Source organism: Dryas octopetala, chromosome 2 (assembly GCF_963921425.1).
Source record: "Dryas octopetala chromosome 2, drDryOcto1.1, whole genome shotgun sequence".
NCBI classification, from domain to species: Eukaryota; Viridiplantae; Streptophyta; class Magnoliopsida; order Rosales; family Rosaceae; genus Dryas; species Dryas octopetala.
The window spans coordinates 4,304,778-4,322,442 of NC_141367.1; the positions used below are offsets into that span (position 1 = coordinate 4,304,778).

Sequence of the window (17,665 nt, forward strand, 5' to 3'; positions counted from 1 at the left end):
AACTATGCTCCGATGATAAAATCAGGCAAGAACAAGCAAAAGTAACAAACAAGAACATGTAAGAACAAGTAAGAACTTTTGGGAATTCTCTATGATATTGTGTAAAGTGTTTAGGGCTGTGAACCCTTCTCATATGTTGAGAAGGTCAATATATAGGCTAGGAAGAGGTAAAAGAGATATATACCTGCATGTTAATGAGCGGTAGAGATAAGGACACATCACTATCTCGAAACAGTAACATGCACAATAACCCAACAAAGTGGCATTGAATGCAAGCAGGCCTATGTAGAGTTGGTGATGCCAAACGTCTCATCTGAGGCTAGAGTGTAAGGTGATATAGAGTGTCAGGTCATAGGCACTTGAGTGTATTTAGGAATAATATATAGGCGTTCAAGAATGGCGGTTTACTTAGTCCAGCACACCAGGGATTTATCCGAGCTGAACTAAGTATTCACTGTAGAACATTAGAAAGTCAAGATGGAACCAAGTCTCAGGTGATCGGGTCGGAGAGAGGCTTTGTGCAACCTAACTGAACTTGACTCAAGCCAAAACATACGTCTTATCAAGCTTGGTGGGATGGTCCAATGGTGGTCGATCATGCTCAGCTCGGTTACGTACTGTTGTCCATGACTGTTTTTTAATGATGCTAACTCATGAGGCTTGAAATGGAAATTAGAAAATTAGGATTATATACCTATTTCCAATAATCTTTTAGAAAATCAATAAGACCCTATCATTTTTTGGTTGGGCTACTAATTAATAGAGTTGATTTTCAGATTAGGTCACAAACTAATAACCCCTTTCTTTTGAGCCTTATTAGTTGACAGATTTGCCCGCCCACGTCTAATGAAGTTTATGCGAGAGCTTCAATACTCTTGTATCATTCATTGAAATATACAATTGTGGTTCACAATGACTAAACTACACCCATGAACGGGCCACTGCATATGTTGCCCAACATACCACTAGATCAACATTTGTATCATTCTTTAATTTTATTTTTGGATAATTAGTTCAAATGTTTATTATTGAGTTTCTTGGCAGGTTTATTAGATTATGATTTAATATAGTTTAGGGCTTAACGTTTCAAGTTGCTAATTTAGGATTTAAAAACAAATTTTAGAGTTAATAGTTTATGCTTTTATGATTTAGCTCTCGAGTTTTGTGCTTCGGGAGTACGTTATATCCTAAACACTAAGTGAAAACGAGATCCTAAGTAAAATAAATAGGTAAAATTATTTAGTGTATGTATAAATATTAATATAATTTTGACTGATCTGTATTGATATAACTGTGACTTAGCCACATTGGTGACTGCATGTCAGTCACAATTGTGATTGCTACATAGTGTGACTATTACAATCGTGACTAAATGACAGTCACAATTTTGACTAAGTCACCACATTAGTGACTACATGACAGTCACAGTTGTGACAGTCACAGTTGTGACTATCACACATTTACAGTTGTGTGTCACACAATTATAATATAATTGTGACTGAATTAACAAATGAAACATCAAAATGAATTTTCAGACATAATTTGCAACTGGGTCAGTAGAAAAACATGTGCATACATGAGGCTTGAAAGTTGGGTTTGGTTAGATGCCATGCAAGTACTTGATCTGTGTTTGAAAGGATTAATTGATGAAGGAGGGTGCTTTCGATTTTGGATTGAGGCAGCAATTGCATGATATAATTAATTAATGGCCATCTCTCTTTGTTTTTGTCTCTGTTTCTCTCTCTCTTCATCTTTAATTGTTGGCTAAGGAGAGGGATTATATGTATTATATATTTAGGAAAAAAGGAAGGTGGGATTGGTTGCATAGGTTAAGGAAGGGGGTGGAGTAATTGGCCGGTCACATAACATTATACATTTGGACAGGGACCCCAACGGTAGCTCTTTGTAATTGGGCATGTGGGGTTGGACGCTTCATCAAACACATTGATTGCCGTCATGTACGTATGTGACTCCATTTTCTCTCTGCAGGCTGTTGAGCTGTGAGAGGAGGGAGAGAATACTGGTATTGTCACTCTCTGCAGACACACCCAAACTCAACAATTACTACTCAAGTTTGCAAATTATGTCTGAAAATTTCATTTTGGTGTTTAATATTCTCAGTCGCGTCATCTCTGCGACAAATATCGAATTCATCATACCACCATAGACAGTGGTTCGAGGCTCCGTACGTAAGAGTGTATGCATTTCAAAGGCTGTTTTGTGTCTTGCTTTCAGCGACTCTCGATGAGATCTGCAACGTTTTTCAACGAAGATGAGGACGCAAAGCTGATCACTATGAGTCGGGGTAGTCTCTGCCAGATCTGTAACACTGGCAACGTTTTCCCGTATAGGTGCTTGGTAATATTGGCTAATATAGTAATAGCCGATATCATTTATTTTATGTAGTCATTTGACTTTTCAACTAGTAGTTAAACTTAAATATCAACAAATTTTAGTAGTTAAAATGAAATATTATTGTGAATTGGTATCTTAACTCAATGTACCTAATGGAAATTGGGTGAGTTGGCAAATAGTCAAAGGGGTAAATCCATGAAAAGAAAGTCACATGCGTTTTTATTGAAGAAAAATGAGTTTGAAGTGGTTTTGTCAAATTTACTAAACTAAATAAGACTTTAGTTTGAAGTTGAGATTTTAATAAATGAAATATTATCACATCATTTAATAAATAAATTTAGTGTACTAAAAAAACAAATTTAGTCCTAACAAAAAAAGAAGAAACAAATTTAGTAATGCTTATAATGCTTCTCATCAATAAATCATCTTGTAGTTTCAATTGTTATGATTTTGGTCCTGTAATTTACAAATCGTAGTAATTCAAGGACACGTTAGCATTTTGGTTCATTAATTAGTTAAATTGCTCAGTGAATCACAAACGGTATGTAAAGTACATAATCAAAATCGAAATGGTTTGTAAAGTATATGACCAAAAACACAACAAATTTGACGATTTAATGAACAAAAATGCTAACATGTCCTTAAATTGCAACGATTTGTAAACTACAAGATCAAAATCATAACAATTGAAACTACAAGTACCAAAGTAGAACTTGACTCAAACGACAGGACCAAAGTGAAATTTGGCCAAAATATAATTAAGATATAGATAAAGCTTATTAAAGTGGGATCTTTTTTTATAAGAACTAGAAGGGATTATATGTGGGCGTAACCCTTAAGGCTGTCTAATGATATGAATTGCCAAATTGTTAGGTCATCATTGTAAATTTTATATTGAGTAAATCATTAGACTTGATCAATCCATAAACCCAAGACCTAGAACTTCATAATTCTCACAATTACTTAAGGCAGAAATTCAATTAACCATAAATACATACCTTGATCCATGAAACTCGGTATTTAAATGCGGAATAATGATTGACGACGAGTTGCTCTGAAAACCCTAAGAACTAAAAGTCGTGTTTCTCTCCCTTATCCTATAAATCAATCTCTTAAAGTGTATTTTGTGTGTATGTACATATGTTTAAGATGGAATAACCTACATATTTATAGGAAGAGAGGGGACTGAATTTCCTATTTCAATTACATTAAAACTCTACCTTCCATCATAGTAGGTATGGACTATGAAATTAACCCACAATCTTTATTAGTGTGACTATAACAATTTTAATCCTTAACAGATCATCATATTTATATGGACCACACTCATTGGGAAACTTAATTATGAAATATTTAATTAATTCCAACAATCATTTGAGGATAATCCTTACAAAAAAATCAATCAAATCTAAAACTATTTAGTCATAAATAAAAATATGAACAAATAAATAGGAAAACACAATAGTTTCTATAAACATTGAAATTTTCATGACGATAATAAAATGGTTAAACGATTTTCGATTGTTCTGTTTTTTGTATGAATGATTCTTAAATTCTAAAAAATAAATTACTCGGATCATTGAACTACATTGTAGAATGACTCAAAATCCTATTTGATTATTAATAACAAGGATCTTCTTAAGAAGGCAAATATATAGGACGTTATATACAATATATAATTTATCACAAGCAAATGTTATAAACTTATAATCTCAAGTAGAGCTTATGGATGAAAAATTTTAAGTTTTATATATATGGTGAAGTTTCCGTGGGTTTTTCGTTTGAACATGTGATAGTACATTAGTACCCAAACGAAGAAAAAAAAAAAAAAAAAACAGCATGATAACTGCAAAGCCCCCGCTCTCCCGAGCCTTTGGGAGATTTTCCATGCCAATTAATGCTGGACCATCTTCTTGGAAAGGGTGGATTTATTGGCACCTAAGCTTTTGCTCTCTATTAGGTGCCAATAACTTTTGCTCTCTAGTGGCCAAAAAAAAAAAGAGAAAAGTTTTGCTCTCTAAATCTTCAATTCTTTCATATCTTTATAAATAATCCGATTTTACCCTTATTCATATATAATTTTTAAAATTTTATGACAAAAAAAAAAAACACAAACCCTCCTCTCCTTCCCTTTGGCAAGCCACACCATGGTCCATTTCCTTTTAACTTTAAGTTTGGAAAATATAAAATATTTAAATCTTTTAAAATGATCCCTTTCAATAAGAAGTAAAAGAGATCACATTGTTGAGTCAGTCCACAATATAGTCCAATATTCAAACAGTTTAATTTTCGAACCTATTGAAGAATGATCTCTAAACAAAATGAGTAAATTTAGAAATCCTTTGAGCATTGAATAATGCTATGAATCCCAAATTTACATCTCAAATGATATGACAATGTATGTGTTAGTGTCTTACTTGTGGTACATAAATGAGTTTAAAATGGACCCAAACATATTCTATGGAACAATGTCACATGTGTTTGGGATCCCTAGTGGTACTCTTGAGCATTTGCTTTTCCCCATAGACATTTCACTGTTTTTAGAAACACTATGTTCGTACATATATTATTTGGTCATATATATATTATGTGCTCATATTTAGATGGCTAAATGGTTTCTTATGACACTATAATTATCATCATGAACATATTTAAATGCCAAAAAAAAGAAGAAGAAGAACCAAATCCTTATTCTTAGAGCAAAATTTCTTCCAAGAAGTTTGTCCAAAATATTCTTCTTCAATAAGGAATCAAAATAACTCTAACAACCTTCGTCTTCACACATTTACCACTGCGGTGGCCGGTGGTTGTACCTGCAAAAAAACATGCACTCCAACTCTCATATTAGCTAAGTATTTGATTTTTCTGCAAGTATATTATGCAGATTTTTTTTTTTTTACATTATGGTCCCACAATTCATTATATTGAAATTTGTCAAGCATTTAGTATAGACCTCTATAATTGCACAATTGCTGGATGCAATAATGTTTTGGGTACTGATTGCTGTGAAAGATGCTTATTTAATTTATTAAACCTGCTTTCCTCACTAATTGCAACCTGTACAAACAGTTAGAAAAGGAGGCCGAGAGGGGTTCCCAACATAAAGATGCGTAATCATTTCCTAATCTGTATGATTTCTTATTCTTAACATGACCGAGCTGCACGGTGAGTATTGAGTAATGCTAGATTTATTATATTTTTAAATCACATTAATTATTTTCTACAAAAAAAAAAAATCACATTAATTATCATCATATAGTGATGTACTAATTAGCAGATAGTTACAATAATTAATTTAATTAATACACTTTTTTTAGTAATAAATACCCTTCAGCTGCCACATCATTTGTTCAATACTAAAAATTTGACAAAATGTAAGTACCTTAACAAATTGGCTAAACCACTTGACAAATGAAAAAGAGTAAGATCTATTTCAGTTACAATTTTTTTTTGAAATGTGAAACTAGTCATTTTATTAAGAGATAATTAGACTTGGGTCTTGTAGAAAAACAATTTTTTAGATGGAGACTGAAGTGTTTTAAAATTTATAAGAAAATCTTTTTAATTCATAATAAAACCCTTTAATTTAAAAAAAAATTTTATTCATAATAAAATTATTTTAATTTATAAGAAAATCTTTTTAATTCATAATAAAGTTCTTCTCCGATTTGAAATGTATTTTCCCTACTAGGGTGTAGTGCTAGAGTTAAAATCTAACATAAAGCCGTCAAAAAAGAAAAATAAAAGGACTTGATTAAAAACCCTAAATTACTACAGATCTTAATCTAAGAAAGACTTATAAAATGAACTGCACTCTAAATCTCGCTTTTATTAATGAATCGAATCTTTATATAAAATAGTCCAAGTCAAGACTCTCTGCACTCCACATCTAACCATACATGAGAACTATGGTTGAACAAAACAAACTTTGCTAAACAATGAGCAGCTAAATTTGCTTCTGTTTTTCGAACTGACAGCAAGCCACCTCAAAGGAACCAAGAAGCTCTTTTATATCCATGATAAGCTCTTTATCTGCTGCATAAGAGAAGTTAGTAGCTTGTACTTGATACAAGGTTTATTATACATAACGTGAACCCTTTTATTGAGGTATATTTCATCTTAAATATGATGAGGTATGTCTTGTGAGACATATTCAACATTATAATTCGATGATCAAAGCTGTCTATTTTATAAGTCTATATAAGGATCATTTTTGCAAAAAATTAGACAAATCGAAAATTGTTTAACCATTTGATTAAGTGTCATCATTTCAAATATTTATGGAATCACTATGTTCATCTATTTACCATCACAATTAGATGTTTTAATGATTTTCGATTTACCTAATTTTTTGCAAGGATGATCTTTGTGTAGGGACTTAGAAAATAGACAGCTTCGATCATCAAATTATAATGCGGAGTGTGTCTCATAAGTCATACTTCATCATGTTAAGATAATATATACCTCAACAAAAGTGGCCAGTATACATAACTAAGTGTATATAGTTCTTATAATAAATCTATGAAATATATAAAAAGTTAAAAACTCCCATTTAGTTTAATATAAAATTATGTAAGTCTATCACTTAAATTCTTGCAGCCTTCAAAAGTTACTAGAAGACTATGAAATCTGCAAATATATATTATTTAAAGGCTTATTAGCATATTTGCCTCTTAATTGTTAGGTTTTTTTCTCACTTTACCCCCTCACATTTATTTGTCTCATATAACTCCCTGAACTTTTATGCCGTTTTCCACATTGTCCAATTCTGCCAATTCCGTCTACACCACCGTTAGAAATGCTGACATAGAAGGGTAATTTTGTCATTCCAGTCATAAAATATATTTAAAACAATATTTAATTAATAAAATAATAAAACTTTAAATTAAAATAATATTTAAAAAATAAAATCTTTAAAATTCAATTAAATTAAAAAAACAAAAACCAAACCCCTCCCTCCCCACCCACTGCACATGCTGACATGACATAGCATAAATACGTAATTGTATGTCAATTTTGCGTAAGAATTTATAGCTCCAAAAATTGTACCTAGCTGACAAAAATATTCTCTTTGTTATAGTATAGGTAAAGTAATTAGATTCAAAATTCTAATAATTTATCCCCCGGATTTAGTTCAAGTGGTCAAGGTGAGTAAGGTGATCGAAAGTTAGGATTAGACTAAGTATATGGTTCAATTCCCTCCAATATAACAAAAAATTCTAATAATTCAATTTATTCTCTGATTATTCTCTCTCACTTCCTTAGTCTTTTTTTTTTTAAATCACTTCGCTAGAGTCATACAATTTTGGGATGCATGTTTCATTCTTGGTGACTGCTATATTGGAGATTTATTGTACCTTTGTTAAGAACCCATAAGCAAATTCTTAAAAATGGGGACAAATTAAATAACACTTTTTTGGTAGAATATGCATAGTGCCCCTTTTAAAAATGGGACAAATAACACTTTAATTAAGGAATGAGTACCCACTTCAAAATTATTGAACTCGTTATTCTCCATAGTGGCTAGTGCTTGCTTGTTAGTATATTTGCTAAGAGGCTGGTAGGGCTGGGGACTTTTTTTTCTTCAATAATATTATATGTGTCTATATATACACCAACTAGCTGTTAATTTAAGGTTTATTCGCATCAATACCCTCTGAAAGTAACTTCAATTTTCAATTTGCCCCCTGAGACTTCATTCCTCCCACTTTGCCCCCCAAACTTTACAAAATATCATATTCCGTTAAGTCTATCTATGAGTCCGTCAAAAAAGCCCATGTGGCGCTTATGTTGAAGGGGCAATAAACTGCCACGTCAGCTTATTTGACGGAGCTTGTAACGGACTTGACGAAATATGATATTTTATAAAATTCGGGGGGTAAAGTGGGAGTAATGAAGTTTCAAGAGGCAAATTGAAAATCGAAGTTACTTTCAAGAGACATTGGCGTGAATAAGCCTTAATTTAATAATATTTTTCTCCCCAATGTTTGTTTGGAGAGATCTCAAGTTGGAGTTTCCCCTTTTTCAAATAAAAAAAAAATGTGTCGGTATACATGTAAGGCTTAGAGTGAATCCATATTTGATTAAATGAAACTGTCAAATTATGTTCACCATTTGGTGAACATAATTTAGTAACTATAAGGGTGCTCTTTAATTTCTTTTATGTTTTGGTGGGTGAGAAGATGCATTACATGAGATCTATGTATTTGTAGATTGTAGCTAGGACATGAATTGCATGAGAAGCTGATGATGGAATGAAATGGTTAATGGTGAGAAGAGGTAGAGCCACGGACTCCACCAACCCAATTACATACCCAAAAAAAAAAAAAAAAAAAAAAAAAAAAAAAAAAAAAAAAAAAAAAAAAAAAAAACCAAATTAACAAAGCAGGAGCGGCGGTGCATATGATTCCCCTGCTTCTGCAGCTGCATGCCTCAATATATGCATGAATATTTGTTTGTTAAAGAAAATAAAGAGAGATTCCTATCTCATTGCCAATTGGGAATCTCCCATTAGACGCGTGACTTCAATGATTTGAAATCTCAACACCCCAACACACATCACCATCACTCCATCAAATACACTAACCAGACCACTTTCTAACGTTTGACGACAACTTTCAAACCCTTATTGTTGTCCAATAACAATAATGAAAGATATGCTCCCTCAACAAACTAATCATAATCATAAAAATTATTGAATAACTTGCATTATATATAAGGCTTAATTAGGATCTGTGTCTCACTTTACACCTTATATAACTTTAATTGTCTTTGATAAAAATAAAATAAAAAACTTTAATTATCATTTTATCTACGAGTGCCAACAATCAGGTGAAAGAGACACAATGGCTGGAGAGGGAGAGGGAACAGATTGAAAAGGGTTAGGATTTGCGTTTTAATCTAAAGTGACAAATGACACCTACATAAGTGGTTACATGATTAGCATAATCGTTTTAATTAATCTTTCAGATCTTACTAGACAGATAACTAAAAGTTTAGGTACTCAAATCAAAACATCTTAAGTTCAACTATTAAAATAATAACTGGATCAAAATTTAGGTACAAATATTGCAAAAACTTGAAAACAAAGGTGGCTATATTTTGAATGCCCTAATTTTGCTCATCTTACCCTACATGTTTTTTTTTTTGCTACTAACAGTATATTTTAGCCTCTTTCAATTTTCTATTCCAAATAAATTTCTTTTAAACTTATCAAACTTATAAATAAAAAATACTAGTAAAAAAAAAAAATAAAATAAAAATGGCCATGGCCACTATCCACCATTGTAGAGGCTCTGCCTCTTTCATCTAGAAGAGGTGCCGCTTCTTCTATGCTTGACTTGTACGCAGCATCTTTTACTCAAAAGGGGCGTCGATGTTCAAGTTTCTGTAACCCAAAATGAGGCTAAGGAGTTTTGACCAAAAAAATAAAAATGAGGCTAATGAGCAAATTCAAGATTTGTGTGCGATAGAATTGCATGTTTTGCAAGGTTTCTGCTAAAAGCTTGCCAACTCACAAGTTAGTAACCTTTTGTTGAGCACCCAATACATGTGTTGAAAAGAGTTCAAAACTAGTAACATCAACATTGGAGGTATTCTCTTATGAGAATGAGAAAGGTGAGCATATATAAGTATGAGAGAGGTGAGTCATTGGATTGCAAACTTTTGATAGCAACTTTGTAATCCAATGCCTCACCTTTCTCATGCTTATGTATGCTAATTTTTCTCATGCTTAAAAGAAATTTTCTCTTGGTTAAATTATATTCATTTTGTAACCAATGAATTAACGTCGATTTAATGTTGTTCTATGCAGCAGCCCTTTTATTTTTCAAGTATTGATTCTATGTAGCAGCTTAAAAACATATGTAAAATACCCAAAAGGAAAAGGTTTGCAACTTATGCTCTAAGCCTAATGAAGTTTTCATATCCATTGTATCACAGCTTCAGAACAACCAAGCCATTACTGAATTAACAATGATCGATGCATCAAAAACCATAGAATTTGATGTCAATGCCTATTGGGGAGTCACATTTAAAAGCCAAAGGGGTGCTGACCATAGCTAAAAGCCATCATCCACTCACATAATATGGAATTTAAAGTAAAATTCACTACTTCAACAAGGAAAAAAGAATTATATGCAATAGACATGATATCAACCGGGGAACTAAGAGGTTGGCTATGTGCAAATCACAAACTCGCATAGGTAGATGCAACATTTAATCAATGATGCTAAGTTCTAGCATCACTGAATCACGGTCTCCCTTGAAGCTATGTACAATTTTTATATAATGTATTCCTATCACTCATTAAAAACAAAGAATACAATCCAACAAGTGCACATAAACAGGCTAAAAGGTACTAGATTTGGACCTAATCTAACATCACATGATAGCACTGAAAAGGCCATCTCAGTGTACTAAACACAAAAATCTATGGAAACCTACAACCCTGCTGACTGAGTCAACTTCTATAATACAGACACAACAATGATAGTATTAGAAAAATAATCAATGAAATAGATTAGGTTACTGATATTAGACTTTAGACCCTGAATTTACTAAAGGGATTATAGCATAGTTCGAATTACCCATTAGTTAACACATCATCTGACATATCACATAAGTTGAAACAAGAAGGGGTTTATCTTAATCAACTGGAATCCTCCGTCTGCAAAAAATCTTTGGCTTACCAAATCTCTGGAATACAAATATGTAGGAAACTGAAGTAAACAAAATTGCATCTAAACAAATTAACACAAAGAATTATCTGCAACTAATTGGCAAAAGTAAACATAACTACACTAATAAAGCATCCTATCACTAATAAAAATGAATTTGAAATTGCACATTGCAAGAAAGACCACATACCTTAACTAGGTTTGACATATATTACCTTCCAGCTCTACACGCTGATAATATCTTAGGTCGACAGCCAGCTTTTCTTTTTCTTTAATGTTTGTACTCTTCCCTAATTTTACAAAGGGACAAACTTGTAAGTATTAGTTTTATTAAACAGATGTTGTGAGTAAAGAGGTGGTTGGTTGGCAATAGCTCCACTCAATAGAATATGCAGCAGAAGATAGAATCCAACATGCCAAACTACAGAAAATGTAGTTTTCTAAAGGTGAGAAAACTAATTGCCTGAAACACAAATATGTAGGAAACTGTAGTAATCAAAATTGCTTGGAAACAAATTAACACCAAGAATTCTCTGCAACTAATTGGAATAAGTAAACATAAGTGCACTAATTAAGCATCCAATCACTAATAAAAATGAATTTGAAATTGCACATAGCAAGAAATACACATGCTTTATTAAGGTTTGATATATATTACCTTCCACTTCTAACCCCTGATAATATCTTTGGGCAAAAAAAGAATACCAAAATTAAATGGTGGCATCCACCAAAGCACTTTAGGGTGTTTCCATGACAGCCCCATGCTTGGGTGGCCGTCAAGGCAGCTCCATGCTTGGGTAGCAGCCATGGCCACCATGCTTAGGTTGACCCAATTTTCTTTTTCTTTAATGTTTGTCCGATTTGGTAATTTTACAAAAGGAAAAACTTGTAATAAAAGTTTTATTAAACAGAGGTTTGGGTCAGTAAAGGTGGTGGTTGGCATAGCCCCACTCAATATGCAGCAGAAAATGGAACCAACCAAGAAGATCTACAAAGCATGTAGGAATCTATAGGCGAGTTCAATGATGCACCAGAGTACAAACTAAGAAGAACTCATGAGGCTCAATATGCATAAGCATCACTGAATTTGGGTCTGCCCCTTGAAGTTGTGTAGAATTCTCATATGATGCATTCCCATCATCCATCAGAACAAAGAATACAATGCTCCTAATGGTTCGTTCTGGCTCAAGACTCCTAGTTTTAGACCTTAAACATTGCACCATAGTACTCAAAAGACCATCTCAGTGTAGTTAAACGCGAAATCTTTGTAAGGCCTAAACCCCAAACTCTAAAATCTTTGTAAGCATACAACCACCCTCAAATCATAGTACTCAAAAATCACAAAAAAGGTATCAAGGCCTCCAAAAACTAAAGCAACCTCCAACTAAAAGAAACTCACCTTCTTTGTCGATTTAGAAACTCAAACTAATCCTACAAATTACAGACATGATATAGAATATGTGACAAGTCCATAGTGCTAGTAATGGCATATAAATGATTCTCTTTTAACTTAAGTATTTATTGTTAGTGATGGAAATGATGATATTTCCCAAGAAACTAGCAAAGTGAAGACATACTGATTGAGTTAACTTTGGAATAGAGTCACAACAGATAATATCACTATTTTAAAGAAATTTCATTGCTTGAGAAGCCATATAAATATCAATTAGTATCAGAAGACAAAAACAATCACCGAAATAGATTAGGGGATTAAAATTATCCCATGAATTTAAAAAAGGAAAAAGAGAGATTTGTAACCTGAATTCCCCAATTATTAACCAAAATCCGAAAAGTAGAAATGAAGAGCTTGTCTTAACCAACTGGAGGCCTCCCTCTTGCAGTATGCTAAGAGGGGGCTTCCATTATATCTGGAATAAAAATATGTAGGAAAATGAAGAAATCGAAATTGAACAGAGACAAATTACCATATTAACATCAAGGATTATTTGCGACTAATTGGCAAAAAGTAAACAAAATAATTACAGTAAATAAGCATCCTATCACTAATAAAAAAAAGGCATTGGAAGTGCATGTAGAAAGTAACTACAATGCTTACACTACCTTCGAGCTCTAACCCCTAACAACATCTTGAATAGAAACAAAGCTGGGAATATAAACAAATGCTTCAACCATTAATGGTATCCCATCAACCTCAAGCCTGCCAATGCCCTTTTTTCCAGGAGTATAAACCTTCAGTTGAAACTTCTGTAACAACAGGACTTGCCCCTTCTTTGTAAATTTCAATACTTGAGTAGAAGAAGAACTCGTAGAGTACCCAAATTCAGAACTACTAGATCCAATTGTAAATGGGATCGCCTTTCTAATGACAAGATCTTTGGTCCAAGACTCCTCAATGCCATAATCCTTCATCACCCAAACGTTGATATTGCCATTGGAACGAACAAATAGGGAGAACCAACCTTTCAGAACTCCCACATTAATAATACATTTTTTCGAAGAACCAGGCGGCATTGGTAACTCTTGGAAACTTTCATTTTCAACATCAAAAGCACAAATCAAAAAACAACTTTTACTACGAACAACCCAATGAAGAAACCCATTAAGATAAATCCCATATGATTGATACACAAAAGGGTATCCAGAATTGCCAATGCTTCTCCAAATCCCAGAGCCAACAGTCAAAACCATTGCCTCCCCTGCATCAGATCCTTCACTTGTAGACGTAATCACAACTACTTTATAGACATCACTAATGGGACTAAACCCAAACCCACATACAAATGGATAATCAATTTCCTTCTTAGGTGTTGGAAGATTTAAAGACTCACCGATAACGGGATTTGACATGTAAAAACGGCCATAGTTGAGCCTATCATATACGCAGAGGAAGCCGTTGCAGGAGCCTAGAATTTGTACGCCAAGAGTTGGCACATTTGGATCTTTAGGAAGCTTGATTACGACGTCGTTTCGGCTACAGGCCTTGTCGAGGTCGAGCAAGAAGAGGCCAGTCGATTTGGGGTTTCTGGAGCTGCTGTTTTGGAGCAAAACGCAAGTGGGTGTTCGTGAAAATAGGTAATTGGTGAATTGGGGGTCTGAGAGGGAACAACGCCAAGACTTGCACACACACCGGCATTGGATGAGAGTTTTGATTGGGATTTTGCAGAGGATCTCCACTATTACGTGGTTTGGAAGTTGCAGAATGTAGGGCTTCTCATTATCATGCTCTTCTTCTTTTGTTTCTTCTTCATCTTCTTGTTGTTGGGGTTTTTCAGTGATAGTTGGTGGGTGGCTGTGGCTGAGTTTGGTTTTCTTCATGGCAGAGCAGGAAGTGTGAAAAGGCTGAAAATTGAAGAGAAATGGCGAAACAGTTTTGTTAAAATAGGAAAATGGCACCTCTACGGTTGTGATATTCATTTCGTTTAGGAGCCAACACGTTGCAAGTTGTAACTCCCACTAACAAGAGTTTAGGTGCCATTTAACTTCCACATAACCAAACTGATTAGTGGGGGAAAATTTTAGGCATATAAAAGAGGATAGTGTTGTAGTCTTGTAGATAATTATAGGTATTTATCTCATGTATTTATATATAGTGATATTGTTTAGATAATTGAAAGCAGTTTTATTTGATGTAAAATAGGTGATTTTGAGGGTTTATCTCAAGTTATCTACTTTGAATAAGAGCTGCTATTTGCACACTTTTTTATTTTTATTTTTTTTCTTTTTGTACACCATTTTTCTCATACCCACCCCACACACTTACCTCAAATTCAAAACCTCTCAACACACACTCATCCCATTACCAAAATACCCTCATTTCATTACACATCCCATTTTTAAACACACACAACACACACACACCCGCGATCATCTCTCACAAGTTCTCCCTTTCTCTCTCTCCTCTTCTCTGCATGAAGCGCACCACCATCACCCACCACCACCTTGCACCAGGCAACACCACCCCGCACCAGGCAACACCACCTTGCACCACTCTCTTTTCCCTCTCTCTCTCATCTTCTCAGCATGGCACGCAACACCACCCCGCACCTCCCTTTCTCTCTCTCTCTCTCTCTCTCTCTCTCTCTCTCTTTTTCTTTCTCTCTCTCCTCTTCTCTGAATGGCGCACATCCACCCCCACCACAAAAATTGGGCGCAGGTGGTTCGGCAGACCAGTGCCGAACCACCTGCGCCCAATTTTTTGTTGTTGTTTGCTTGGGCGAAAGGAAAGAGGAAAGGAGAGAGAGAGAGAGAGAGAGAGAGAGAGAGAGAGAGAGAGAGAGAGAGAGAGAGAGAGAGAGAGAGAGAGAGAAAGGAAAGTAGAAGGTGGTGGTGGTGGTGGTGGCTATTTTGGCTCAGGTAGGGGGAAGAAGAAGGTGGTGGCCGGTGGTGGCTGTTTTGGTGGTGCCGTGGTGGTGGTGCATGCAGAGAAAGAGAGAAGGAAGAAGGTGGTGGCTCGGGTAGGGGGAAGAAGAAGAAGAAAAAAAAAAAGGGGGAGGGGGTGTGAACGAGAGAAAAAAGAGAAGAGAGAGAGAGAGAGAGAGAGAGAGAGAGAGAGAGAGAGAGAGAGGAGAGGGGCTGTGTGGTCTTTTTTCTTGGGTGTATTTTTTTTTAATCGGAGTGTGCAAAAAGAAAAAACATAGTGTGCAAATAGCAGCTCTCCTTTGAATTCTCTCTATAACATTTCTCTCATAAATTGTTCACTTTACAACAGAAAGAAAATGACTAATCATTTTGAATTTGTTAGAAGTATCTATTATCTATAAACACAATTTTTCTCTGATCTCATGTCACACACAAACCCCCACTCATATTAGTACACAGAAAGTACATTGGGAATTTTGGAGGATAAATTAAGAAAATTGTACGTTCTATAAGAAAGTTACAAAGAGAAGAATAACAGATTTTTTAGACATAATTTCCATTTTGTAAGCCCCATTTTAGGTATAATCCTTTTTTTTTTGTCTAATTAGATTTACATGCACTTATTTTGAAAATTGTCTCGTAAAATTCTTTATCTTGTATAGAATGTCACTTTTTAAGCTGCTTATTTTGCCACCTGTTGATGCTAAAAAATGGTGAAGCAGTCAACGTCGAGTCGAACCACGTGGACCCGTTGACCTACCACTGAGTGGATGACACGTCGAAGTGGGGTAAGAACAGGTAGCTGGGTCCGACTAGTGAATAGTGGAGAAAGAGTAATATTCAAAGCACCCTGCGCAAATACACAAAAGTGAGTGGGAAGGGCACTGGTGTGGTACCGGCCGAACTTCCTCCAACGCTCAAGTCAGTGTTCAGAGAATCTGTGAGCAGAGTGAGTGAATAGTATAATATTGATTGAATTGTCCTTTTGTGACAAGAAAGTACCTCTTTTATAGTACTTTCGGAAGAGTGTCAACCAATCCGGTGATGACACGTGTCCCTTGTAATGACTCGCACTGTAGGAGCGCTACGTGTCACCTGTCTCGTGGATCCGAATGAGTTGACACGGGTCGAGGCCTAGGAGGCTGGAGCTCGGGAGGCCGGAACCTAGGAGGTCAGGACCTAGGAGGCCAGAGCCTATGAGGCCGGAGCCTGGGAGGCCGGAGCCTAGGGGGCCGGAGCTTAAGAGGTCAGGGGCTAGGAGCCTAGGAGCCCAAGAAGGGCTTAGTCTTTGGGCCTAAGAAGTCGGTGCCCAGGAGCCCAGGAACTTAGGAGGGGCTTATCCTTTGGGCCTAGGCCCAAACGACATGATGTTAAGCCTTATGTGACTTGTCGTTATGCCCAGATGATTAGTCATACGAACACCACCCAATTGACCAAAGGTAAGTTTCTTTTAGGATCAATTAATGCCTTATGTTAAGCAATTAACATTTATGATTTTAGTAAGTTATTGCCTCTTAAATTATGATTTAAAAAATAAAAACATATTAAATTATGAGTGCTGCTATTTGCACACTTCATTTCCTCTCATTGAACACCTTTTTCTCACTACACACCCCCCACACTCTTCTTAAATTAGAAATTTCTCATAACACACCCCTTTCATTACCAAAATAATCCTATATATCTTATTCATCTCACCAAATTTCTCACTACACACCCAAGACACACCTCACCCCCAACCCCACCTCCCAACAAAAAAAAAAAGCTGAACCTTGATCGGATCCCAGCAAGGGTTGGCTTCCTCTGTCTTCTTTCTCTTTTCCTCCAACAGCTTCCTTCATCTTCTTTCTCTTTTCCTCCAATGGCTTCCTCCATCTTTTTTCTCTTTCTCTTTCCCATTAGACTCCAAACAGGCATCATTAGACTCGTATCTTTCGATTTTGTTTGGTTCGGTTCGGCTGCACAAAGCATCTCTGTGACCCGTTCAGTTGAGACTTCATTCCATTATGATGTTCTAATGTTCTATGGTAAGTGATACTTGGTTCGGCTCGAACAGGACCTGGATGTTGTACTAAGTAAACCGCCATTCTAGAATGCCCAGATATTATTTTGTAATACACTCAAGTGCCCATGACCTGGTATTCTACACCACCTGACACTCTAGCCTCATTGGGACGTTTGACACCACCAACTCCTACATAAGCATGCTTGCATTGAATGTTACTTTGCTGGGTAGTTGTGCATGTTACTATTCCAAACTAGTGACATGTCCTTATCCCCACCACTCACCGACATGCAGGTAAATATCTTTT

General features: G+C 35.2%; 1 protein-coding gene across 1 annotated transcript; it reads right to left on the bottom strand.

Annotated features, from left to right (window-relative positions):
- Window positions 1-11,222: 11,222 nt before the first annotated feature.
- LOC147292598 (F-box protein At3g07870-like) lies at window positions 11,223-14,463 on the bottom strand. The gene is made up of 2 exons (XM_086233686.1): window positions 13,095-14,463; window positions 11,223-11,323 (listed from the first exon to the last, which is right to left on the bottom strand). Exon 1 carries the CDS (start codon window positions 14,406-14,408, stop codon window positions 13,104-13,106), a length of 1,305 nt encoding a protein of 434 aa, XP_086089812.1. The 5' UTR covers window positions 14,409-14,463; the 3' UTR covers window positions 11,223-11,323; window positions 13,095-13,103.
- Between the last annotated feature and the right edge of the window lie 3,202 nt (window positions 14,464-17,665).

Bases quoted from the DNA above. Each gene is read 5' to 3' on its own strand.
- LOC147292598 (XM_086233686.1), bottom strand. From the start codon at position 14,408: ATGAATATCACAACCGTAGAGGTGCCATTTTCCTATTTTAACAAAACT.